This window comes from Narcine bancroftii, chromosome 10 (assembly GCF_036971445.1).
Source record: "Narcine bancroftii isolate sNarBan1 chromosome 10, sNarBan1.hap1, whole genome shotgun sequence".
NCBI classification, from domain to species: Eukaryota; Metazoa; Chordata; class Chondrichthyes; order Torpediniformes; family Narcinidae; genus Narcine; species Narcine bancroftii.
The window spans coordinates 65,016,973-65,044,932 of NC_091478.1; the positions used below are offsets into that span (position 1 = coordinate 65,016,973).

The 27,960-nt window shown below is 41.8% G+C and overlaps 1 protein-coding gene across 18 annotated transcripts in view; it reads left to right on the forward strand.

Annotated features, from left to right (window-relative positions):
- The window catches only part of LOC138744651 (mixed lineage kinase domain-like protein), a 144,894-nt gene that overhangs the window by 75,794 nt on the left and 41,140 nt on the right, over positions 1 to 27,960 (forward strand). For 14 of the 18 annotated variants that reach the window (XM_069901134.1, XM_069901135.1, XM_069901133.1 and 11 more), the window contains 6 exons: positions 4,661 to 4,796; positions 6,294 to 6,378; positions 6,475 to 6,620; positions 7,846 to 7,895; positions 13,758 to 13,898; positions 14,696 to 14,949. In XM_069901134.1, the coding sequence (XP_069757235.1) occupies positions 4,661 to 4,796; positions 6,294 to 6,378; positions 6,475 to 6,620; positions 7,846 to 7,895; positions 13,758 to 13,898; positions 14,696 to 14,763 (626 nt within the window). In that variant the 3' untranslated portion in view covers positions 14,764 to 14,949. Of the gene's footprint in view, positions 1 to 4,660; positions 4,797 to 6,293; positions 6,379 to 6,474; positions 6,621 to 7,845; positions 7,896 to 13,757; positions 13,899 to 14,695; positions 14,950 to 16,245; positions 17,580 to 27,960 lie in introns of those variants that run through there. The other 4 variants (XM_069901138.1, XM_069901139.1, XM_069901140.1 and 1 more) reach the window with 2 other exon arrangements.

A 27,960-nucleotide genomic window follows, 5' to 3' on the forward strand; every position in this document is an offset into this window, starting at 1 on the left:
TTGTTATGATTGGTCAGCAACTCTTGTAATCCCATTATTGTACTATGGTAAAAGGTGAGCAAAATGGACCATATTCACTCATAATTCTCGCACTTTCATAATAGCTCTTGAAAATGTGTAACTGATATTATCCACAGAATTTTCACCACAATGAGTCATGATGCATAATATAGTGTCCTTTTCCTTCATTTCATTAAGATCTGCTCTGTCTGGATTCTCTACTCGTGTTTCAGAACTTGGTGTGAGTACATCTTTCCCACAATATGTTAATACAGATGTCAACTCTGTAGCTTCCATAGCTTCCAAATTGCTGGAGAGAACTTCTCTGCCACAAACTATTAGACAGAAATTGACAAATCATGCATTGAATTTTCATTTCATTTACTGACTTTATGTTTGGGAGCCTTTATCTCTTAATTGATAGAATATAGTTCAGCTGCCATTGAATTCATATACTCATGGAACATTAGAGCACAGTACAGGCCCTTTGGCCCACTATGTTGTGCCAAACTACACAAACTCCACAACAATCTAATCCTTCTCTACCTTACACCCATGACCTACTATTTTTCTTACATCCATCTAAGAGTCTTTTAAGTGTTCCTGTTGTACCACCATCCCTGGACATGCATTTCAGGCACTCACCACTCCCTGTTTAAAAAAATGTACCTCTGACATTTCCCCTAAACTTTCCTCCACTCACATTAAATAAAAGTCCTTTGATATATGCTATTTTTTTTTTAATATTTTTTTATTTTTCACACTGTGAACCATATCAACCAAAATATCTACAAACATTTCTCATTAAATTTACACAGTGGTCTTTTCTCCCTTTTTTTCCCCTTTCCCTCCATCCCCTCTACCCAACCCCCTCCAAAACCCATAAATATTCAATATATACAATACAATAAAATCATAAAACAATATTTTCTCACAAAGGAAAATAAACAAGAAAAATGTGTCATCTATTTATTACACACTGAATCTAGTCGTTTTGTCTTCTTATCATTTTCATTCTCATTTTAGGGGATGGAGGTTGTAGGCAAGCTTTCTCTGATATGTTCCATGTATGGTTCCCAAATTTGCTCAAACATTGTGACTTTATTTTTTTAATTATATGTTATTTTTTTCCAATGGAATACATTTATTCATTTTCATTTCCTGCATTGATTTAACCATAAATTTGGCTATTTTATTATTTTTACTTGTCTTTTGTCCAGTTTTATCCAACATTGGATCCAAATAAGGTTAAAATCCCCTCCTATCAATATATTTCCTTGTGTCTCTGCAAACTTTAAAAAAAAATGTCCTTCATAAACTTTTGATCCTCCTCGTTAGGTGCATATATATTGAGCAAATTCCAAAATTCTGAGTATATCTGACATTTTATCATTCCATACCTCCCTGCCGGATCTATTATTTCCTCCTCTATTTTGATTGGTACATTTTTGTTAACTAGTATGGCTACACCTCTATCTTTTGAGTTATAGGATGCTGCCATTACATGTCCTACCCCGTCTCTCTTTAATTTGTTATGTTCCGTTTCAGTTAGATTTGTTTCCTGCACAAATGCTGTATCTATTTTTTCCTTCTTCAATAAATTTAGTAGCGTTTTACCTTTTATTTCTCTGTGAAGATCTTGGTCTTCTTCTTCCTCTTCTTCTGTGTCTATATCTGTGTTTGTGTCTTCTTCTTCTCTTCTTTGTGTCAGTGTCTCTTCTGTTTTTCCTGATGAGCTGCTTGTTAGGCTTGTCGGGCCTCTTCTTGCTGGCCCTCTTGTTACTGGTCCTCCCCTCCTGTGCTGCTCGTCTGTTGTTCCTTGCCCTCCAGCTGAGAGCCCTGGTGTCGGGCATCCCTCAGCTGCTCGCTCTGTGACAGCCCGCTCCTCTGCTGAGCTCCCCTCCCACCGGTATCCTCTTTCTCCTTTGATTTTGTACTGCACACTTTTGTTTGGCTCCGAGAGCCATTTTTGTAGTGCTGGTGGATCGCGACTCCACAGAGCAGGCGCTGACCTTGAGGGTCGGGCGCTCCTCGTCACCACAGCGTCCTGTTCCTTCATGCAGGTAAGGTCTTTTTCTTTCTTCTCCGCTGACTTTTTTACTTCTTTTTTTCCAGTTGTTCTTACTTTCTCCTTCTTGGAAGCCATCTTATTTCTCTTCTCTGTATCTTTATCTTCTATTTCTTATATTTTATTTTTGTTATCCTTTGCTTTTTCCTAACTTTTTTTCTATTTTCCTGGAGAGGGCTGGTTTGATATATGCTATTGTCACCCAATGAAAAAGGAGCTAGCTCTCTATGCCTCTCATAGTGTTATATGTCTTTATTAAGGCAGCTCTCAATCTTTGTCATTCCAAAAAAAAAAGCCCTAGCTTGGTCAACCTTGTTTCATAAGACATGTTCTCCAATCCAGGCATTATTTTGCTAAATCTCTAAAATTTATACATTTTTTCCAGTAATGAGGTGACTGGATATGAACACAATACTCCAAGTGTGATCTAACCAGAGTTTTATGGAGGTCACTTTATGTCATAGCTCTTGAACTCAGTATCCTGACTAATGAAGCCCAGCACACCATATGCCTAACTACCCTATCAACTTGAGCAGCAACCTTGAAGAATCTATGAACTTAGACCTCAAGTTTCCATTGTTCCTCCACACTGTTAAGAATCCTGCCATTAACCAGACATTCCACCTTCAAGTACAACCTTCCAAAGAGTATCACCATACTTAACTGGATTGAATTCCATCTGTCACTTCTCCATGGCTTTATTTGTTTTGCACTCTGTCAAAGTCAGACTTCCTTTATTGAGCAAAATTGATGCCTAGAAATTGTGTTTCTAGGCCAAGGAGAATTTTGGGACAGCATAAGGTAGCCAACACAAAGAAACATGAGGCCATCAAGATTTGTGCAGTTCCTGTCAGATCCACACTCAACAGTGCTGCACATTATTCCGACAGCAGAACCGAGTTCTGTGCCTGTCACGGAGGAAAGAGCCCCTTGATTTAATGAAATAGACCTGGATGTTTTCATCAATGAGATAAATGCCGGGTGGAAGCTCCTGTGTGCCACCAAGTTTCAGCTGGGCTCCCCTGCCGAGCTATTCGTATACTGTCATTGTTGGCCTTTGAGCTGTAGAGGAGATCACTATTGGGACTACGATTGTGCAAGGTGCCCTTTGAATCCTTTTGTCATGCCTACATCCTGTGTTCAGCTTGGAGATGAGGCACTGAATGCTTTTCAAGTCTGTCATTTGGTCGAGTTTTGTTCTGTGCTCATCTGCTGTAATTAAAGAGTTACAATTGTGTGAGCAGCAAAAGAAGTAGAGGGTGGATTTTGTTCCCTGAGATTCATCCCTCAGGTTTCAAAACGTAAGCAGAATGTCCTCTGAACAGTGATTAAAGACAACAAACTTGCATGTTATATTCTGAGTTCAACTGTAAGTGTTTCATGAAGGTTGTAGGTGCACCCTTGGACTCCAGTATATGCCATGAAAGGAAGAAATGAACTTGGTACAAATGGTAGTATCAAGGTGGTGTGTTTGGCATAGCAGTTAGCACAATGCCTTTACAGCGCAAGCGATTGGGACCAGACCGGGTTTGAACCCCACATTGTAAGGAATTTGTGCATTCTCCCGTGTCTGGATAAGTTTTCTCCGGGGGCTCTGGTTTCCTCCCACTGTTCAAAATGTACTGGGGGTGTAGATTGATAGGGTGTAAATTGGGCAGCATGGACTCATGGGCCAAAATAGCCAGTTACCGTGCTGTATGTCTAAATTTCAAAATTTAAAATTAGGCAATGATCCCAGGAAAGTGTAAGACCATACCTGGAAGTATCTTATAAAATTTCATAATGAATGCTATTTCACACGGAAACAATTACAAGGAGGATCTACACCAGATGAAATATAATTTTTTTTTGTTTGATTTGCCTGTGAGAAATAAGTGCTAGCTCATCCAATTTCCAGGCTACAGAGATTAAAGTATGAAAGAAAAGGATAAATGTCAGGCTCAGTTGAGAAACATGCTGAATACAAGGACAGGATTACATTGAAGAAAGAAATAAAATGGACAAAATAAATGTGTGAGAATAAATCAGTGAGAAACATTAAAGGAATCCACAAAATCTTTTATAAACATTTAAATACTGAAAAGAAAAGAAAGATAGGGACAACTTGGCAAGTAAAAGTAGATACTAAACAAATACTTTGCTTCCTCTTTACTGAAGTAGAGGATGGTGCCAATGTCGCACAACATTTCATCATGATAGAGGAAATGGAAAGAATAAAAGTAGGTTGGCAGCATGTACTTCAAATACAAATATTCACTGGAGGAAACAGAGGAAAAATTAAGGTTACTTCCTTGACAGAGTCTTTAGATTTCAGTTTCTAAATCATTCCCCAAAGCAATATCTGGAGGTGACTTGAGAAAGCAACTGTGCATGTGTTTGGGAGGCTCAGGGTCAAGCAGTGCACAGGGATCACTCACCCCAGACTGGATCACAATAAATTAAAATTAGAATAAAATAAATACTGATCCAGTAAGTATATCCAAGATAAGCACAGCAAGATTCATATTACATTTAATTTCTGTCATTCAGCATGAAGAACTCAGCAAATCTCAGATTGATTGTCTTGCAGTCAACTTTTGATTTTTCTCACAGATTCCAGTTCTGAGTTCCTAATTGTGATGGAGTATTGTGAGCTGGGGTGTTTGCGCAATGTTCTGGAAAGCAAGAGGCATCTCAGTTGGCAGAGTCGTATTCATATGGCAATTGATGCTGCCAGTGGTTTGTACAGGTAGGCTTTATTTGTGGGGTCATGAGACTAGGAGAATGGAGACATTATGCTGCATCTCAGCTGCCTGGTTTATTCCTGTGTTCTATTTTACCTTAATTTAAAATACAGAAAATAACCAATGAATTAGAATGCTAACCCCAATATGTTGGCAAATGAGTACACAACAGAAGCTACAACCACAGAGCTTTTAAAATCAGTAGAGAATCTAGGCACGAAAGAAACAGAATCAACAAATGGGAAAGATGATCAAAGGAATAATATGATCTCAGTAGTGTTTCAAATGGGCAGGAAATTTTATTTTAGAAACTACTTCCTCTGCTTGAGGAATCCTGAATAAGGAGAAAGAATCTTAGAATTTGATCTGGGATATTTAGGAATGAAATTAGGAGGCACATTTTCACTCAAAGGTTTGGTCGAAATCCAAACTACGGGCCAACAAAGCAGTGAATCTGAGGGTCAATTAAATTTCAAGACCAAGTTCAATAGTTTTTCATTGTGTATATTCTGGAAAGGAAATAGAACCCATGTAAATGAACTGAACTACCCTATATATCATTATATAGGACGTCCTGGAATTTCCACCCAAAACGTTGGTTTTGAGTGATTCCCTTTGTACAAGATGACTGCCAAATCTGGCACTTACCATTAACCAGTGAATGCTGTTAAAAGTATATACCAATATTTTAATAACAAATGATCATTTAAAGGTTACATTTTATTTAGATATTTTTTAAAGAAACATTTCCTGCAACAGGCCTTTTAAAGCCTGTACACTGCCAACATCAGTCAAACCGGGCTCATGGACTCCGTGGAAGAGCGCCGAGTCTTTGCAAGTAACTAAAAGAGCAAGCATAAGATTGCATCAGAGCCACTGGAAAGATGGTAGTGGTGTTGGGACTTTGCCACAGAATGAATTTTATACCTAGCATACAAGATAACTTCAATTTAGGGTAGATTTTTAAAGTTTCAGATCGTCCTATACAACAGCATATATGGCTGAGAGCATCAAGGAAATGAATTTTCTACTCCTATTGCTAAGTTATTGCACTGAGAACATTTTTAAAAGCATAATTAACTCAGGAATTTATGTTATCCCTGCATTTATAGAAAACTACCTGTATCATGATTTTGTTCCTCATGTTATAAGTAGATTGGTTTTTCTATGGGAAGTTCTTTTTCCGCAAAGATAATACCCCTGTGTGCCTTTTCTACTGTCAAGGGAGCTCTAATTGTATAGTAGGAAAAAGAGAAAGGATTGTTATGATCAACTAGAAATGGGTGTAACATGTTTTGATAAAATTTGAAAGATATTGCCTTGTCAATTTCAGGCATTTAATTTTTCAGCTAACTTCTTGTTTATTCCAAGTTCCTTGTGATTTAATAAAATACTTAGAGATTATGTCTCTTGTGCCTCCAGCTCATTTGAGATTGGTAGTTTTTTACTAGTTGAAAGGAAGCTTGTATTTACTGGCACTGTTGTGTGTTGTTTTCTTGCAGGATGCACAATTCAACTGAGAAGTGCAAACTCCACCGTTCTATTGACAGCAACAGATTCCTAGTTGACAAAGGTCTAAGAGTGAAGGTTAGCTGATATAATGATGAACATGCACCTTTAAAATTAATTCTAGTTGAGGTCACTCAAGAACACACAAAAATATTGGAACATTCTTTCTTTCAGTTGGGAGGCATGGACTTGGCAAAGACAGAATCCTCCATCCGACGAATCAGAGCTTCCGGCCAGAAATCGCAGTTGTTGCCATACATCTCACCACAGCAAATGAAGGACATAAACTATATATATGACAAATCCTGTGAGGTGTACAGGTGAGAATTTAAGATGGATAAAATAGTGCATAAAATAATGTAGATACAGATAATATTGGAGCCATTTTTGTGAATGTTTAAGAGGGTAGTATGTAGTGGGAGTTAAGTCCTTATGGCACTCATATTACAATAGTTTAGAATTTGTGTGTAGAAGAGATCAGGATTTAACAAGGATTCATTCTGGAATGTGAATCATTTAGTTTAAAACATTTTGTCAGTAATTCATGCAGAATAAACCATCTGGCAGTTATTGAATTTTGGTACCTACTAATACATTAGTTTGTAATGAAGTCTCGCAAGGATAAGGCAAAAGTCGGTGGTTATTTTGAACTTGAATTAGATGACTTAATCTCAATTTTATGCCCAGTTTACATTATCCAATGTTTTACGATTCAAGTATCTGCATACGCATGAGATTGGCCCCTTGCACCACCTTGAATTTTTCTTGAACTGAGTGTCTTACTGTTAAAAAAATTCTTGCTTAAGTTTTTTGTTGTGATGGTATGAAAGATTTTCCAAACTATCGGCTGTTATTCCAATTAACATGATGCTATTTCACTTCTTTTGTCGTTATACAGTAGTATAATAAATCTTACAGCATATCCGGTATGTTTAAAAGAGCACCCAGTGAGTTTCAAGAGTATGGGGAACAGAACCAGGTGAATTTCAAGGGAGTGTGGGAAATATGGTACAATGAGTTCAGAGTACAGGAACCAGATCCCCTATGAGTTTAAATGAGATTAAAGGAACTGCAGAATCCAGGATCCCACTGCTTTTAAGGAAGTGCTGGGATCTAAATGTTGTATCATCAAGATTTCCAAATAATGGGTTATCAGAGTTCACTGTATATGTACATGTGGAGGAAACAATCAATGTATAAATACCAGTGATTAGCTTCCAGACCCCTTATGTTAAGTGGCTTCCTCCTTTGTTGTTCCACTAGAAAGCAGTCTTTGTTTTTACAGTGCAGCAGTAATTTTAAAATTGATTGCTGTCTGTAAGTTTCAATTGATGTACTAATATCATTGTTTTAATATTAAAACAATAAAAAGTATTTATTAATGCATCTTTACTCACACAATATTATAGGGCATATTTATATTTATTTGGTTGATATATTGTGTACAAAAATAGAGGTCCTTAGTTACTATATATATGTGTTTATTTATAGTGCTCCAATTGCTCATTGTTAATGAGGTTTAATATATTTGTTTCTTTTCTTCAGTTTTGGGATTGTTCTTTGGGAGATAGCAAGCCGTAAAGCACCTTTCAAAGGTAATAAGTAAATCTTTCTTTATCCTACTTACCTTTGTTTCCTCATTTCACTGGACAGATATTGCTGAATGGTCCGTGATGCCAGGTAAATGTTGCCAAGTAAATAATACATGGTATCCAGATCTAAGCTCCAACATGTAACTGCTGGATACTATTTAACATGGTGGTTCTCAATCTTTTTCAGTCTAAGGTGTACTGACAATAACCACACCAGCAGTGTGAGTATAAGTCAGCTTTAATAAATTAATATGTACACTAAGAGGTCTGGTCTCGCTGCAAGATGAACCTGGAAGGCTGGACTGTAGCTCTGGACTGCTTTATATACAAGGTCACCATGATGACCCCTGGTGACCTAGTGGTGTAATTACATATCACCACATTCACCCCCCCTTAAAAAATTGTTATCCCCCCGCCCCACACCCCACCGTCCTCCTTCCCTTGTTTGTAAGTTCATGTCCAAAATTTTCCGTGGCTTCCATTGCCTTCTGGACCTCCTCAGTAGTGGTATAGGGGTGGGGAGTGTGGTCTGCCTTTCGGCCTTTCTTGGTGGAGGTGTGGGAGTGGAAAGTACTAGATGGCCATGGGGCTGTGTGGGCTGGGGATCCTCTTGTATGGGATTAGGTCCTGCCATCAAGTCTAGGGTGGTGATATTTTGTGGGCTGGGCATACCCAGGGTCCTGATTTTCGGGTGGGTGGTATAGTCCTCTGGGGTGACTCGATGGACGACTGTTCTAGTGACTGCTGCTGCGCCCCTTGTTGATCCGTAGAGATCTGTGTTTCCTCTGCGTTGTTCACACATCCGGCCGGCGCGAGATCCCTGGTGGCCACCGAATCTTCTCTTCCATCTGAGAATGTGACGAAGGTGTACTGAGGGTTCGCGTGCCTCAACTCCTCTTGATCCACCAGCGGGTCCGCTTCCGGAGGAGAACAGGTCCCGGTGTCATCATCCATTTAGGCAGCACTGTGCCCGTCGTGGGTTTCCTTGTGAAAGAAAAGATACGTTCATGTGGGGTCATGTTACTGGCAGTACACAACAAAGAACGTATAGAGTGTAGGGCTTCTGGCAACACTTCTTGCCATCTAGTAACAGGCAGGTCTTTTGCTTTTAAGGTCAAGAGGACCATTTTCCAGATAGTGGCATTTTCCCTTTTGACTTGTCCATTCCTCCTGGGATTGTAACTTGTAGTGTGGCTGGTAGCAATCCCTCTCTCATGCAGGTACTGCTGTATTTCTGCACTCATGAATGCAGCACCCCTGTCTGTGTGTATGTAGGTCGGGTACCCAAATATGCTGAAGATGGGTTGGAGGCATTTTATAACAGTGGCTGCTGATACATCAGAACACGGGATTGTGAAGGGGAAATGGGAATATTCATCTATTACGTTTAGGAAATAGACATTTCTATTATTGGACAGGAGCGGGCCTTTAAAATCGAGGCTGAGGCGCTCAAAAAGTTTGGTAACTTTTATCAGGGTGGCTTTGTCTGGCCGGTAAAATTACAGTATGCATTCAGCACAGATGGGGCAGCTCTTGTTCACTGACCTCACTTCCTCTACCGAAAATAGGAGGTTTTGGGATTTAATGAAGTGAAACAGTCTAGCGACCCACGGGTGGCCCAGGTCATTGTGCAAGCTCTGCAACTGGGATGTGTGGTTAAGGATGGCACAAGTGCCTCTGGAAAGTGTGTCTGGGGGCTCATTGAGTCTCCCAGGGTGGTATAGAATGTCGTAGTTAAATGTAGACAATTCTATCTGCCAGCACAGGATTTTGTCATTCTTAATTCTTCCCCTGTTCTGGTTATCCAACATAATAGTCACAGACCATTGGTCTGTGATGAGGGTGAGGTGTTTGCATGCCAGATTATGTCATCAGTGCCTTACTGCTTCCACAATGGCTAGGGCCTCCTTCTCTACTGCTGAGTGTCTTACCTCTGACCCTTGTAGGGTTCATGAGAAAAAGGGCATTGGTTGTCCATCTTGGTTTAGGGTGGCTGCCAGTGCCACATCGGATGCATCCGTTTCTACTTGAAATGGGATCGACTCATCTATGGACTGCATGGTAGCTTTAGCGATATGGTCCCTAATGTCCCTGAATGTTCTGGTGGCTGCTGGACACAGTGGGAAAACTGAGGCTTTTATAAGTGGGCAGGCCCTGTCGGCATAGTTGGGGACCCATTGGGCGTAGTAAGCGAACAGTCCCAAACACCTTTTTAGTGCTTTCAGCGTGTGTGGCACTGGGAGGACTAGGAGAGGGCGCATACGGGCTGGGTCTGGGCTGATTTCCCCGCTCTGCACTATGTAGCCCAGAATTGGCAACTTCCTGGCGCTAAAGACACATTTGTCTATGTTGTATGTTAGGTTCCTTTCTTCGGCTGCCTGGAAGAAGTGTTTTAAATTCGTGTCATGATCCTCCTGAGTGTGGCTACAGATTGTCACATTGTCTAAGTAGGGGAACACCGCTTTCAGTTGGAATTCATCTACTATTCGGTCCATTTCTCTCTGAAACAGGGACACTCCATTGGTGACACCGAAGGGGAGTCACAGAAATTAATACAGCCTGCCGTCTGCCTCAAATGCCGTGTAAATGCGATTGCTGTTTCCAATGGGTAGTTGGTGGTATGCTGCCTTCAGGTCTATGGTGGAGAACACCTTATACTGCGCAATGTTGTTGACCATGTCTGCTATGTGTGGCAGCGGGTAGGCATCTAATTTGTTGATTGTCTGACTGTAATCTACTTCCATGCGCAGTTTTTCTCCTGACTTTACTACAACCACCTGGGCTCTCCAGGGGCTGGTGCTCTGCTCTATGATGCCCTCCTGTACTAGCCTGTGGACCTCTGTCCTAATGAAGGCTCTGTCCCTCAGGCTGTACCTCCTGCTCTTTGTGGCTATTGGTGTGCATTCTAGGGTCAGGTGTGTGAACAGCGGAAGGGGTTCTATGTTCAGGACAGACAGGCTGCAGTGTTGTTTCTTCGTAAGGTGTAGCAGGAGATGAGGCCCGTTGTGCACTATTGTAATGCTTTCTAACTGGCACTGAAAATCTAACCCCAATAGTACTGGGGCACAGAGGTGAGGGAGTACTAGTTGTACTGACAATAACCACAACAGCAGTGCGAGTATAAGACAGCTTTAATAAACTAATATGTACACTAAGAGGTCTTGTCTCTCTGCAAGACAAATCTGGAAGGCTAGACTGTAGTGCTGGACTGCTTTATATACAAGGTCACTCACCTGGTTTCTGGTCTAACATGCCATGGCCCACTAGTGGCAACAACTGAGCAATATTTTCAAGTCAAAGGCAGTTCTGTAAGAAATACATCTTTATCTAATTTAAAGTATCTTATTCAACAATTTAAGCCATGGCCACTGGTTGAGAATCAGTAGACATATTGCTTCATTCCTAAAGACTTGCTTACCTGGTTATAGATGATGCCATACACTGCTGGGTGTTGTCTCATGCCTGATAAATGACATCCGGTTATGAATGGTGTTATATGCTGACTGTTTTGAATCATGCCCACTTCATGGTAATTCATATCTTATGTTCCATAATTCTATCTGGCTTTGTGTGGTGTTTTGTTGTTGGTTAGGTATTGACGCATATCTGATGAATGGCTTATGGTTATTGGTGGTGTCACTTCGGTTGAGTGTTGTGCTGTTTGGTTGCACTTTGGCTTTGTATTGTTTGATGGTATCTGGTTGTGCATGGTGCCATATACCAGCTGTGTGTTATGTCTGATGAATGGTATCTGGTGCTGAGGGTTAATTGGTTGTGATTGTTGCCACATTTAGTCAATACTTTGGGTGCATTTTTGTGGGCATTGAATAACTTGAATGAGTGCATTGTGGCTAGGTTAGAATTATATTTACTGTTTTTTGGGGTATTGTGGCAGTATTAAGTATGAGAATGTAAATGCTGGATTGAAAAAGGACATTTTTAATGCTCTAACAGAGTTGTGCTTGGTTCAGGCATGACAATAAAATGTCATATATCTGAAACAGAAATGTGTCCTCACATTCTGTTTCAACAGAACTGGGGTGAGGAGCAACTGACAAATCACACTGATGAGAGCAGGCAGTTTTTAAAATGTTTTCTTTGGCTTGGCTTCGCGGACGAAGATTTATGGAGGGGGTAAAAAGTCCACGTCAGCTGCAGGCTCGTTTGTGGCTGACAAGTCCGATGCGGGACAGGCAGACACGATTGCAGTGGTTGCAGGGGAAAATTGGTTGGTTGGGGTTGGGTGTTGGGTTTTTCCTCCTTTGCCTTTTGTCAGTGAGGTAGGCTCTGCGGTCTTCTTCAAAGGAGGTTGCTGCCCGCCAAACTGTGAGGCGCCAAGATGCACGGTTTGAGGCGATATCAGCCCACTGGCGGTGGTCAATGTGGCAGGCACCAAGAGATTTCTTTAGGCAGTCCTTGTACCTTTTCTTTGGTGCACCTCTGTCACGGTGGCCAGTGGAGAGCTCGCCATATAACACGATCTTGGGAAGGCGATGGTCCTCCATTCTGGAGACGTGACCCATCCAGCGCAGCTGGATCTTCAGCAGCGTGGACTTGATGCTGTCGACCTCTGCCATCTCGAGTACTTCGACGTTAGGGATGTAAGCGCTCCAATGGATGTTGAGGATGGAGCGGAGACAACGCTGGTGGAAGCGTTCTAGGAGCCGTAGGTGGTGCCGGTAGAGGACCCATGATTCGGAGCCGAACAGGAGTGTGGGTATGACAACGGCTCTGAATACGCTTATCTTTGTGAGGTTTTTCAGTTGGTTGTTTTTCCAGACTCTTTTGTGTAGTCTTCCAAAGGCGCTATTTGCCTTGGCGAGTCTGTTGTCTATCTCATTGTCGATCCTTGCATCTGATGAAATGGTGCAGCCGAGATAGGTAAACTGGTTGACCGTTTTGCGTTTTGTGTGCCCGATGGAGATGTGGGGGGGCTGGTAATCATGGTGGGGAGCTGGCTGATGGAGGACCTCAGTTTTCTTCAGGCTGACTTCCAGGCCATTCAGAGCCAGCTCTTCAGCGCTTGACGTCCTGCTTTGCGGAAACTGCCAAAATGTTTGGCCTGGAAGTCAGCCTGAAGAAAACTGAGGTTAAAATGTTTTAATAAGGCTGCATAACCTAACTCTAAGATTCATTCTAGCTTAAAGCAGTTAGCTATGGTTGCATGGTGTACCAACTGCTCCAGTAGGCTAATCATCCCCTCCTCTCACACACATTTTTCATCCCCCTCCCCAACTAAACTTGCCCTTCTCTATTCATACTCCATTACATCCTTGACTTTTTTTTTGTCTTGCGAGCAATCCTTGAGGCCATTTGTTTGTCATTCAGCCTGTCAAACAGACTAGCCATTTGTAGAAAATTTGCAGTGGTCTAAAGGGGGTTCCACACAATATCATTTTTCATTTATTCTGTACCTTGGCTAATAAAGGAAATAATTCTGAATACCTTTTCCACCAATTTATTGAACTATTTTGCTTCATTTATGGATCTGAAAGACATACCAGAAATGCACAATCTCACATATCTAGATTGAGCTCCATTTACCATGATGTGTTCCTCTATTGCTGTTTCCATGAACCTATGTGTCCAGGTCACCTCTGCTTCACTTCATCTTTGCAACTTATTTTCTCTTTTCTCCCTATATGATTAATTCCATCAAATGCCTGGGCTTTATCATTTTGTCTGATCCCACAAATGATCACATGATTTGTGGAGGGAACCCTTGGAATTCTACTCTATATTGTGAAGGTGAACAGAATTCAGATGACTTTGTGCCATCCAGGAAATTATGATGCAAAATAGGACTTCAATCACATAACATTTAAAGCCAGCATCACTAGCTTAAAGTCCACTTTTCTTGAGCAGATTGCAGCTCCCAAGAAATCTATCAAAAAGTCTGTGTGGAACAAGTCCGAGAGCCTCTGCCAAGTGACTGTCCTGAGGACCTTTGTGAGCTGATTGATGAATGTCGCACCTTTGATCCTTTCGAGCGTCCAAAAGCTGGAGGTAGGCAATGCTGTGCATTTGTTGATCCGAAATGGGAGTTTCAAGGAAGCTGTAGGTAGATCACACTTTGTCAGGGCCAAAATCTTGCATGAACTGAAGTTTGTGTTTGTCCGAAGCCTAATATTGAGGTGTGACAATGGTGTTTCCATTAGAGAGGTACATCTCATCTCTTAATGGCTTCCTCCAACACCTGTCATACTAATGAAAGCAGACCAGTGGAGGGGAACACCAAAAATGGGGGAATTCCATGTTGGCAGTTCTTCAGGTTATTCTAGAATCACCAAGAATTAAATCTTAATCTCCCTGACAAAGGGAGAAGAACTGGACCTTTTGTTTCTTTAAACACTTTTATTCATTAATTATAAAAATATTGTCAGGAGGCTGTCTGAATTGCTGTCAAGAACCATCCGATTGATGAAAGGAGTATATTTGCATTCCTAATGGCATCGGAAGAACCGATGCATTGGGTTATCACCAGTGAGAGAGTGGGATGGAGCTGTTGCAAATAGGAAGTTATGTGAAGAAATCTGATCAAATTTTCCAATATATGGTCTCATTACCTGGTTAACACAGTGAGCGTCAGTTGAAGCTGTCCAATACCATCAAACCCATTTCAGTAAATGAACACTACTAAGCTGAATGTGTAGACACCGCTCAGTGACCAAGGTATGAATGTTCTACAGTCTCTGCAATGTGAAGAATTAATTGAAATGGTTGTGTCTGTAACCTGGTGAATGCTGCATTAAACTCTGAGTGCTTGTCATCTTGTCATACACAATTTCTCCTCTTGCTTTCAGCTATTGTTGACAGGCTGAAAAATATTCTAAAGAAAATAACTGCAGTAACTAAAGAAGAAGGGGACTGAATCACATCAATACACCACCATATTTGGCTCATTTCAGGTGATTGAATTTGTTCTGATATCCTATAAATCTCATTTGTGTGGCTTGAATTGGCTTTGTGCAATGATGATACAGTCATATCTGTGAACTCTGCCCTCATACCAATTAAAGAAGCAACAGGCAGAAATAAAGTGATGCTCCTTGCCCAACTCTCTAAGAGTCGCTTCCTTATTTGTTCACAGTAGGGTATTAATGATTGAGAAATTTACATAGGTATGAAAATTGACCATGTATGTGACAGGGTGGAGGAAGCCTTTTGGTCAGTTGGCCCGAGAAATATCAAAAGCAATTTAATCCAGGAAAATGTGAAGGAATCCCTTTGGAGAGGTGCAGCAAGACATAGGAATGTACAATAAGTGGGTGGATATTGAGAAGAGTGAAAGGACCTTGGAACTTATGTCCACTCATCCTTAAAGTTGGCAGGCAAGTTGATAATATGGTGGAAATAAAAAGCACATGGTATGTGTTCTTGAATGAGGCAAAGCTACAAAATATTAGAGCAGAGTCATTAGAGCTGAATATAACACTAGTTAGACCGTAGGTTTAGGATTGTGTACAGTTCTGGTTATGGCAATACAGAAAAGCTGTGATTGACCTGGATTGGTTACAGAGGAGAGCTATAAAAATGTTTCCACAACTGAAAAATTATAGCCTTGGGGGAAAAAAATGAGATTGGCTGGGGTTGGATTACAAGAGGCTGGGGGAAGACTTAATTGAAATATGTAAAAGAAAGGGGTATGAATAGTGTAAATAGGAAGGACCAATCTCCCTTAATGGGTTGATCAAAAAATAGGAGGCATGTCTTTAATGTAATTAATAGAAGAATTAGAGGGGAACAGAGAAAAGTTTTTTTGTACAGAGGGTGGTGAGGATCTGGAACCTACTGCCTAGAAAGGTAATAGAAGAAGATACCCCTACTAGCTGGGAAGTATTTGGATGCTTACTAGAAGACCTGTTAATTGCATGGCTATGGATACAATACAAGAAGGTGAATTAAACTGACTCATTCTTTTTTGAACCACGTGGACACAATGTGCAAATAGTTCCTGTCGATGTTACATGCAAACAGGAACTGACTCATATAAACAAGGGAATGCATATATGCGTGCAAACTCAATGTACACACATACATAGACTATGCATGCACATGCACACTTGTGCACACAAGAACACAGGCATGCTTTCATTTACAGACACATTTGGATATCAAAATATCAACAAATAGCATCTATGTAACACCTTTAATATAGAAGGCATCCCAGGGAATTATCAAACAAAACTGAGAATGTGAAAGATTAACAGCCACACTGATGAAATAAATTCCTTTTCATTTTCAGCAATACTTTATCCTGAGAAAATGCTTCCTTTTATGAGATTCCTCTAAAGTGGAAATAGTTTTAAAGCATCTATTCTGCTTAAGTAAAATAACCTCACATTCTTCTAAGCTCCGGAGCTGTGCAGCCAAATAAAGAGGAGAAACAGCAGCTTCCTTCACATCCAGCAGGAGATAATGAGAGCGATTGTAGGATCCAGATGATGCCAGTTCCTTGCGCCAGCCAGGATCGACTCCTGCATCACAGTACCAAGTGGCTGAACCACGCCCCTGTATGCCCAACACCAGCTCTCACTTGTAGACATCACATATTGCCTCAGTAGCACATTCCACACTGAGGCATGTGACGAAAAAACCACTTTAACTTCCCCTTGGCTGTGGGGGTGCCAGTGGATTGATGAGCCCTCAATCTGAATCCTGGCACAGCAGCAGGGAAGACAACGGTATAGTTCTTTGTGGAGGAAATGTGGCCTCCCTACCTGTGTATTGCGGGTGGTCATGTGTCCTACCCTGTCTGGATCTTCTTCAGAAGTCACATCACCTATCAATTAAGATTGGGCTCCGGCCACTAATTACATCACCTGTCAGTCAAGGGTGGGGCTCCAGCCACTAATTAGTCCACACCTTTGCCGTTGGCTAATTCAAATCATTCAGCGACGCTATTGGCTAAATGGTTCTCAACCTTTTTTCTTTCCACTCATATACTTCTTTAAGTAATCCCTATGCCATCAGTGCTCTGTGATTAGTAAAAGTTCCTTAAGGTGGTTTGTGAGTGGGAAGGGAAGGTTGAGAATAACTGCTGAAGACCCAATTGTTAATGAAATATTTTGCTTGAGAAAAATTGTCATTGATCCATTTCCTTTGAGGGTATGAAACTGTGCACATAACAAGTCAATTAGGTATGATTAAAACAGTGGTTTTTAAACTTTTTCTTTCCACCTACTTACCACCTTAAGTAATCCCTTACTAATCACAGTGTACCTGTGGTATGGGGAATACTTATAGCAGTATGTGAGTGGAAAGAAAAAGGTTGAGAACCACTGGGCTAGATCATAAATTCTTTTGGTGGGGCGTGGGGCCTAATAATATTTTAGTGGAGTGTAGGAATATTTTTGGAAATAATTAAAAAGTTGGTTTGAAAAAAATCAACTCGTTAAGTTAGTGAGAAAGATGTGATTTGGCAAAACTGTCAGTATAACACAGTTGGGGTAACTTCCAAGTAAAATCACTTTGTTCTTTTTATTTTTATAATGTGTGTTTGCTCTTCTGATGTTTTTCTGTTGTTTCTCCATTAACTATTGTTTACCTGGTTAACATTATAGTTTTTTTTTTGACTGGTCATTATCATCCGTTCCAAATTATCTCAACAATCATATCTCCGCCCATACCCCTTTACTTTTTTAGTTCAGTAGTGAGTGAGACCTGTATCTGTTTGTAAATTTGTGCACTAGCGAATTGATGGGGGGGGGGTCAGTGGGGGTCTGCCCCAAGCACCAGCCTGAGGGGGGAAATGCCAAAATCGGACAAAAATAGGGACACCAGAAAGTAAAGCACAAATCTAGTGTAGTTTTGATGCAGTCTCTGCGAGAAAAAATGTATCTTGTGCTGCAGATGGTGCACCTGCTATGATGGGTAAAAAAACAGGATGTTTAAATTTAATGAAGGATGAAAATTCAAACATTTTGGTTGTGTGTTGTGTTAACCATCAAGAAAGCTTAATTGCCAAGTAAGTTTACCCTGTCCTACATGAGATACTGCATTCTGTGATCAAGTGTATCAATGCCATCAAAGCTAATACCAAACGTGAATGTCTGTTTAAGCAGTTTTGTGTTGATAAAAGTGCAGAATTTGTGAGTTTACTACTTCACATTGAAGTAAGGTGGTTGCCAAAGGGAAATTGCTTCAAAAGGTTTATGCAACTGTTTGATCTCCTCAGGAAGCTTTTGAAGGGCAAACCTGAAATGAAGCTCTTGCTAACAACAGATGGCAAAGCTTATGTGATTTACTTGACGGTCATTTTTGAGAAACTAAGTACATTGAACAAGCAACTCCAAGTAGCAAATATGATGCTTGTAGATGCAAAAACAAAGATATTTGGATTCATGACACTTCTAGAATAATGCCAAAAGAATATTTCTGCAAGAAATTTCAGTCAATTCTTTTGGTTGAATAAGTGTGAGGTAACTCTTCTTCTTTGGCTTGGCTTCGCGGACGAAGATTTATGGAGGGGGTAAAAGTCCATGTCAGCTGCAGGCTCGTTTGCGGCTGACAAGTCCGATGCGGGACAGGCAGACACGGTTACAGCGGCTGCAGGGGAAAATTGGTTGGTTGGGGTTGGGTGTTGGGTTTTTCCTCCTTTGCCTTTTGTCAGTGAGGTGGACTCTGCGGTCTTCTTCAAAGGAGATTGCTGCCCGCCAAACTGTGAGGCGCCAAGATGCACGGTTTGAGGCGATATCAGCCCACTGGCGGTGGTCAATGTGGCAGGCACCAAGAGATTTCTTTAGGCAGTCCTTGTACCTTTTCTTTGGTGCACCTCTGTCATGGTGGCCAGTGGAGAGCTCGCCATATAACACGATCTTGGGAAGGCGATGGTCCTCCATTCTGGAGACGTGACCCACCCAGCGCAGCTGGATCTTCAGCAGCGTGGACTCGATGCTGTCGACCTCTGCCATCTCGAGTACTTCGACGTTAGGGATGTTGAGGATGGAGCGGAGACAACACTGGTGGAAGCATTCTAGGAGCCGTAGGTGATGCTGGTAGAGGACCCATGATTCGGAGCCGAACAGGAGTGTGGGTATGACAACGGCTCTGTATACGCTTATCTTCGTGAGGTTTTTCAGTTGGTTGTTTTTCCAGACTCTTTTGTGTAGTCTTCCAAAGGCGCTATTTGCCTTGGCGAGTCTGTTGTCTATCTCATTGTCGATCCTTGCATCTGATGAAATGGTGCAGCCGAGATAGGTAAACTGGTTGACCGTTTTGAGTTTTGTGTGCCCGATGGAGATGTGGGGGGGCTGGTAGTCATGGTGGGGAGCTGGCTGATGGAGGACCTCAGTTTTCTTCAGGCTGACTTCCAGGCCAAACACTTTGGCAGTTTCCGCAAAGCAGGACGTCAAGCGCTGAAGAAAATGTTGGTTACTGACTTTAGTGATAGATTTTGTGATTTAAAGGTAAGGAATTTTCCCTCTTGGTTAACTCAGCCATTGCTGGTGAATTTGTGTGAAGTTCTAGTGCAATACCAAGAAGAATTACCTGAGTTGCCACATGATGAATCTGTGAAAACTCTGTTCAAAGTGAAATGAACCGTGACGTGGCTGTCTAACAAGATCGAAATACCCAAACATGACTACTTTAGCAAGGGCACTACTGATAAATTTTCCATCATCTTATTTAATAGAATGTGGCTTCAGTGCTGTTTGTGATTTGCTATAAGCTAAGAGGAAACTGACTGGAAATTACAAAATGTGGAGATTTGAAACCAACAAAAATTAGTCCCTTGAATCAAAGAAAATCTGCAGCCAGCATTAGGGGCAAGGTTCCCACTTGAAGTGACCACAATTGTTGAATGTGTATTTGAGATGGTTGACATATTGACGTAGTAGTTGAATATGAAATATGTGTTCCAGTATTCCTGACCTTAATTGCATTATACTCTTGCAGTAAATTATTTAATTAAAACTTCTTTTGATTATGTAACTTTTTTCTGCTAATGGTGGGGTGTACATTTCTTTGAAAAATTAAAGTGGGGCCTAGGGCAAAAAAGGTTGAGAACCACTGGGCTAGACACACAAATGAGCACTCTATTTAGCTTCAGGACAGAGCACATTTTGGTTTCTGCCTCATGGTGATAACCCTGTACACCACTCCATGCCGGGCTGCAATCGTGGATGATGCTTGGAAGGGTTGTGGGTAAGGTGTACATTGTTTGTACTGAAACTGTAGTTCAAATTGCTATAGATTGATTCTCGCAGTAGAGCCACACCTCCTGATGATCAGGTGTCCAGGAAGGGCCTGTATGTGTACTGTGTAATGTTTTCTCAAGCTGTTTTATAAACTGTGCACATGTGTGTGTTCTACCTGTAAAATTTTCCTACACTCCTTTATAAATTGTGCACATATGTTTTTATTCCCATAACATTTTCCCACACTCTTTTATAAACCATGTGTGTGTTTATTCTGTTAACATTTTCCAACACTCTTCTATAAATTGTTGTGTGTTAATAAAAGTTACATGTGATTGAAAACCCTTGTGTCCAGACTCATCTCTCTGTGAACTCACTGAATCTGATACTTGTGTCAACACAACAGTTGATACGTGGCATACCAGTGCTGTCAGTGTTCAATCTGCAAATTCATTGAGAATACCACCATGGTTGGCCAAGTAACTGAAAATAATGAGTCAGAATACAGAATGGAGATCAGGAATCTGGTTGGGTGGTGCCAGTTCAACAATGTTGCTCTCAGTGTCACCGAGAACAAAGAGATTATTGTTGATTTTAGGAAGGAGAGGTCAAGAGACCTCATACCTGTCTGCATTGATGAGACAAAGGTGGAGAGAGTTAGAACCTTCACTATTTCAGAAGAGCTCTATGGAGACAGCACATTGAGGCAACTGTGAAGAAGGCACACCAATGCCTCTATTTTCTAAGGAATCTGAAGGGATTTGGCATGTCATCAAATACTCTCAAACTTTTACAAGTATACTGTGGCAAGTATAATCTCTGATTGCATCACATCCTGGTTTGGGAAATTCAAGTTCAGAAGGCTCCAGGTGGAGGAAAATATAACCAACTCCATCACAGGTTCTGACCTCCCATTCATTGAATTCATCTTTGTGAGGCATTGCCTCATGAAGGCATCCAACATTGTAAAGGACTCCATTATCCTGGTTACAACCTCTTCTCAGGATGAAACATGAACAACAGCACCTCAAGGTTCAAGAACAGTTTCTTTCCAACAGCTGTTAGGCTCTTGATCCTATCCTTGTTATACTAATTTTTGGCTGCTCTGACATCATATAAAGACTACCTACACTGTTAAGATGGGCGGGGTTGAGAAGATAAAATGTGATATCCCTCAATTCGCTTATATTCTTTTAACATTGCATAAGACTAAACTTTTCAATGTAATGCCCTTCCTGGATGGCTACAATCCTGGATGGACATAGTCTTTGTATTGTTTGGAGCTAATCCACAGAAGGCTTGTGAGTTCCCAGCTCTGATGATGATCACATTAATGGATTTCATCTAATCAGTAGTCTGCTGGTGAAGCCTGCCCTGGGACTTATCTTCCTTCCTGGTGTTGAACGATTTTGACAGCAGTTTATCCAGTCCTGAGTGGAGGGTACGGAGGGAAAAGACCCAGTGGGGTTCTTCAAAAAGTGGATTCCTGAGGGGTTGGGGAGGGAGAAAATGGGGAATGATCTGGAGATAGAGTGGGTTCACTGGTCTCTTGCATCCTGCCCGGGTCCAACTCAACAACTCCAATCTATCCCGGAGGTTCCTTCACTACCAGATCACTGAAAGAGATTATTACGGGTGGCGGTAAGGGGTGTGAAGGAGAGAGAGGGTCTGGTGGAGTATGGAGGAGTGAGGGTCCTCTTTTACCCAGATATAAGTGCAATGTTTTTAAGGGACAGAAGGGAATTTGACCAGGTAGAAAAAAAATCTTAGGAAAAAAAGGATTGAGTTACCCTCCTTCACCCTGCATTGAAGATATTAATAGCGGGAGGGTGAGATATAGTGTTTATGGACCTTCGGGAGGCACTTGATTTTGTGAAAGCCCTGTCGCCCTCCTAGGTCTAAATATATATATGGGGAAAATAAAAAAGGGGAATTGGTGGAATTATTGATTATATATACTGTAAATGTATGATTATGAGGGGCCTGTTTCATTGTTTTACTGTCTAGAGAAAAATGCTTAAGTTAAAAGAAGAATTATTATGGGGAGCAGGAAGAAAAGTGGGGAGAGACTAGGGTAAGTGTGAGATGGGTGCAATAGGCATGACCCAAAATGGCAGGGGAAATTAGTGCCAATATTTTGGGCATTGGCGCTGAGAAGGGTAGGGGTAGACCGGGAGGAGAATAGAAGGTGAAAGGATTCATTGGGGGTATGTTTTGGATTTCTTTGAATTGTAAGTTCTAGATTTTTTTAGTCTGTTTAGGCTTTGTTTAGTGCAGGATCATCTGTGCTAAATGTCTACAGAAGACAAACAGGAAGGAATGAGAGGAATAGAAGGAAGGGGGAGAAAATTTTGGAGGGGCCCGGGGGTAATAGATAACACAATTAAGTTTGTGAGTTTTAACATGAATGGGATAAATGGTGAAAAAGAAAAAGAGTTTTGGCACATCTAAAAAAGATGCATGCAGACATAGTGTTTCTGCAGGAGACCCACCTTACAAAGCAATAGCTTTGTAAGTTACAAAGGGTCTGGATGGGTCAGGTGCCAATGTTCTTCACTTCCAGGACCAGGGAATGGCTATCCTAATAGGAAAGACTGTTCCAGTGGTGGCCTGGGGTGTGGTTGCTGATCCGGCTGAGAGATATATGATGATGCATTGTCAAATATCCTCCGAATCATGGACACTAATGAATATTTACATCCCGAATTTTGATGATGAACAATTTATACAAGATATATTCTTGAAGGTAACAGAAGGGGGCAGAGAATGTTTAGATTGGAGGGGAATCTTTGCCTGGATCCAGTCATGGATAAGTTAGCAAAGAAAATAACAAGAGCCAGGGCGACGAAGTCCACTCTGGCCTTTATGAAAGAAATGAATTTAATAGATGTCTGGAGAAGGCTGAATCTGAGAGAAAGGGATTATTCCTTTTACATGAAACAACACAAATCCTACACCAGAATTGATTTTTTTTGGCATCAGCCCAGTTAGAGAGTAGGATAGTGGAGACCAAGTATATGGCACGATTCTTTGGTTTGGCTTCGCGGACGAAGATTTACGGAGGGGGTAAAAGTCCACGTCAGCTGCAGGCTCGATTGTGGCTGACAAGTCCGATGCGGGACAGGCAGACACGGTTGCAGCGGTTGCAGGGGAAAATTGGTTGGTTGGGGTTGGGTATTCACCCTTGACTCTTTCTATTGTAATGCTAGATATGCATTAAATCTGTGTAAATGGTGCCTGAACTCATTGCTGTTGAAAAAAGTGGAATTTTGTAGCTTTGTTAGAGCTCAGCTAGAATTGTTCTGTGAGATGAAATGCCCCTCTACTGATGAAAATTTCCTAACATCTTGAAGGCATATTTAAGGAGCCAGATAATTGGATATAAAAAAGGTATCAAAAAGGGGCACTTGAAGGAGATCAACAATTTGGAATAGGAAATAGCCCAATTGGAAAAAGACTATTAAAGTGTGGGTTCAAAGGAAAAATACAGGAACTTGATGAATAAAAAGCTCAAATATAACACATTGCAAACATATAAGACTGAAAAGTCAATCTTAAGATATAGGCAGCAGTATTACAAACTGGGGAAGAGGGCCCATAAAGTCTTGTCCTGGCAGGTGAGGTTGGAAGAAGACTCAAGAATAATCAATGCGATTCAAATGGGGGAAGGCAAGATTTCACATAAACCAAATGAAATAAACGAAACATTTAGAAAGTTCTATAAAGAGCTGTAAAATCAGAGTGAATGGTGGTGAGTGTGTGTGGGGGGAGGGTTGTTTCCCACTAAAAGAGATGATTTCTCATTGGAACTACCAAAGTTGGATCAGGAATATCGATATGGGCTGAATGCCCCCTTTTCTAGAGAGGAAATCGGAAAAACATTGGGCTCATTGCAGGCTAATAAATCAGCAAGGGAGGGTGGTTTCCCATGGAATTTTATAAAGAGTTCAAAGATCTCTTAATGCCCCTTCTTATGAAGGTGGTGAATCAAACAGCAGAGATGCATACCCTCCCAGAGTCTTTCTCAAGAGCAATCATCCTGGTGATCCTGAAAATACTGGGACCCCTTGAACCCCATCTTTTATAGGCTCATCTCATTATTGAATACAGATTACAAAATCATAGCAAAAGCATTGGCCAATACGTTGGGGGAATATTTGCCAAAATGAACATTTCCATATCAAGCTGGATTTGTAGAAAAGAGGCAATCAGCAAACAGCAGTGTTTCCATTGAGTAGGTCCAGTAGACAGAGCTATCCATTTCCACAACACTATTCATACAGGCCATTGAGACATTGGTGGAGGCCATTCAGCAGGATCCGGGCATAAAGGGGTTCAAGGTGGGTCATATGTTACACAAAATCAACCTATTCGCTGATGATGTGTTAGTATATTTGATAGACCTGGGGGGAGGGGCGGAATCATTGGCCAGGCTGCTGAGGACCACACTGGAGGATTATGGGAAGGTCTTGGGGCATAAGGTAAATCTGGACAAGAGTGAGATCATGCCTCTGACGAAGGGGGATTATAGACAATACCAACGTGGAAGAACTTGGGAGACATTCTGAAAAATAATTACCAAGGTGAATTTTCTGTAGGATCTGGAATTGTAGCTTCTAGGGATCATTATGGATGTGTGTTTTAAACTGTTCAAGTACCAAATTCAGTTTGTGAAAGTCACCTAATCTATAGCGGTCTGACTCAAATAAATATTACACGACGAAATATAGAAATGCAGAGTTGCATTCCCCTGGAGAAAACCACGTACAATATAATATTCATCAATATGGCACATTCGATAGAGTGTGGCAACTTTATCTGAAGTATATTGTTTGCAGATATGACTATCCCCCACAATCTGACCCAGCAGAGAGAGTCTAGGATCAAGGAAATGGGTTGTGGTGCAGATGACATGGTTCTTTAGTTGATTTTTTTTATTCCTTACCTTTAGTTTCTTGGTCACCTTAGTTGTTTTTTCCTCAGCTATTTCCTTGATTTCTGAAGGGGGTCATTAACTCCACTGGTATTTGTGTTTTTGTATCTGTATAATTTATATAGATTGTATCAGGGCACAGGGGGAGGGGGATAAAAACAGACTCTATATTATACGGGTGATGAAGAGATTGTATTGTGTGTTTGAATTTATATGAGTCTGTGAAAATCAAAAATAAAATAATCAAAAAAGGAGGACATTTTGGATGATCTAGACTGGTGGACCTCACCTAGGGTGCAGATACAATGGATGAATTTAAAGAAATGAATAGAATCCTTGCAGAGGACTGGGTGTGAAGAAGTGTGATCGAGGTAGTTGTGGGAGTTGGTAGGTTTGTAGAAAAAATGTCTGTAGGACGTTTGTCTCCCAGGATGGAGACAGCGAGATCAAGAAAGGAGAGAATGTCACTGGAGATGGACCAAGTGAATTTGAGGTGAGAGTGAAAATTAGCAGCAAAGTGAATAAAGTCGATGAGCTCATCATGAGTGCATGAAAATGTTGAGAAGCCTTGTCTGTGTAGGCTTGCAGTGTGGATTTCTCCACAAAGCCTATAAAAGGGCAGGCATAGCTGAGACCCATGGGTCTCATGGGTACCCATGGCTATTCCTTTGACTTGGAGTAAGTAGGATTAGTCAAAGGAGAAGTTATTGAGGGTGAGAACAAGTTTTAGCAGGCAGAGGACAGTGGTGGTGGAGAGGGACTGGTTTGGTCTATTGTTGAGACAGAAATGAAGGGCGTTGAGATGGATGTGTAGAGAGATTGGACATCTATAGCGAAAATGAGGTGGTCAAGTTCAGGGAATTGGTGGTTTTTGAAGAGATGGAGATTCGCTGATGTAGGTAGGGAAGGATTGGACCAAGGGAGATAAAATGGCATTGCGGTAAGATGATACTATTTCGGTGGGGCATGAGCAGGTGCAAACAATGGGTCTACCTGGATAAATGGGTTTGTGCACCTTTGGTAGAACCAGGTAGTGTGGGGATAGGAAACCAAGGGGTTGGAGGCCCTGGGAAGGGTGACCAGGAGTGATGAAGTTAGGTATGGTATGTGAGACAGTGGCTTGATGTTCTTTGGAAGGGTCCTGTTGAAGGGGTATGTCAGAGGAGCAAGGTAGAAGTCAGTGCACCAGACCACAACAGTACCACTCTTGTCTGCAGGTTTGATAGTGAGGTTGGGATTGGTGTGGAGAGAATGGAGTGTAGAGCATTCAAAGGGAGTGAGATTTGAATGAGAGGGGAGTGGTGAAATTGAGACTGTTGATATCTCAGTGGTGATTGGAAATATAAAGATTCAGAGAGGGCAGCTGGCCAGGATGAGGTGTCCAAGAAAGGAGGCTTAAGATGGGAGAAGGGGTCTTCAGTGGGAGATGGAGAATCATGGTGGAAGAAGTGGGCACGGAGGGAAATGATGAAAGGAGTGTTTGGTATTATGGCGTGCACAGAACTCAGAGATGTGGATGAAGGGGTATGAAAGTGAGGCTTCTACTGAGGACAGAGAGTTCCATCTCTTAGAGGGAAAGGTCAAAGGGTATGGTAAAGACCAAGCAGAGGTCAGAGTGGGAGTCAGTGTGGTGGAGAGTGTTGGGGAGGAGGGTGGGGGGGATCAGGAGTGGGAAGTGGAGGGTTGGAAAAGTAAGAGGTGGGAAGTAGAGGGTGAAGGATTCAGAGGGTGGAGGTAGTAGGTAGGGGTTGGGGAAATGGAGGGTGGGGGTTCAGAGGGGGATTACTGGAGAGTCAGGGAGATGAAAGTGTGTGAGGGTTATGGGTTGGAAGAAAGGGGGCTCAAATGAGGAGATGCGATTTGAGTAGGGAGAGGTGTGAAGAGATAAGAACAGGTAAGGAGTGGCGGTGGGGCAATGAGCCTTTGGGATTCAGCAATGGAAACATCCTAGCTGTCAGCCTTCCAGAGGCTGACGTTGGTGTGGGAAATAGCGAGGGAGCTGGTGTGGATGCCGGAATGGGGGTGGTCAGGACCAAGGTAGGTATCTGTGTTGTCAGATGTGTCAGGAGCTCCAGTGTCTGTGTGGTGAAGAGCAGGTTGCAAATCCACATTAAAGGTGTCGGGAGCTTCAGCCTGTGGGTGGCCTTGGTCAAGTTGTGAGTTCATGATGAAAGCGTCAGGAGTTCTGAAGGGCAGGCAGCAAGGGCTGAGGCAAGAGTTAATGATCAAGGCATTGGGAGTGCCAATGGGTGGGTGGTCGGGACCAAAGCAAGAGTTCTTAACTGAGGCCGTTGGGAGTTTTGATCAGCAGGTGGTTGGGGCCAAGGCAAGAGTTCAGGATGGAGGCTCCCGCGCATGGGTGGCCAGGGAAGTGGAAACATGCATTGAGAGTTGCAGAGGTTGCAGTGTCTTGGGAGACAAGCTTCTGATCCTTGATAGACACTAGGCGAGTGAAGACCCAGTGGTTGAGATGATGAATTGCAGGAGAGATCTATGTTGAAAGCCATGGTTAAGTACTGTTCAGAGGTGTGGCAGAGAAAGACCGAGTATCGATTGATATCTTTGCATTGAGGTGAGAGTGGTCCGTAGAAGTGAAGAGAGCTACAGTCAATGATGTATGGGTACTTGATATTTGTGTGGAGGCCAAACTGGGAAACCTGGAACTGGAGCTGAAAGCCATGAGGCACAAGATGGCAGCACAGGCAAGTTGTGAGGAAGGAAACATGGCTGTGGAGGTGTCTGAGTGAGTACATGGTCCAAGAGCTTGAGAACTACAGGAATTACAAATGGGGAACTGTGAGACAAATTCCCACAGAACTCCCATTGGAGAGCAAGGAGAACTTCTTCAGTGTAGAAATCCCTCCAAGAGATTTCACAGATTTTTGCAGTAGATGGAATAAAAAAGAGAAAATAAGATCTCAGTTTAACATCTCATCCAAAAATTAGGCTCTCCAACACTCTTGAAATAATAGTCCGGTCACCTTTTGCCCTTAAG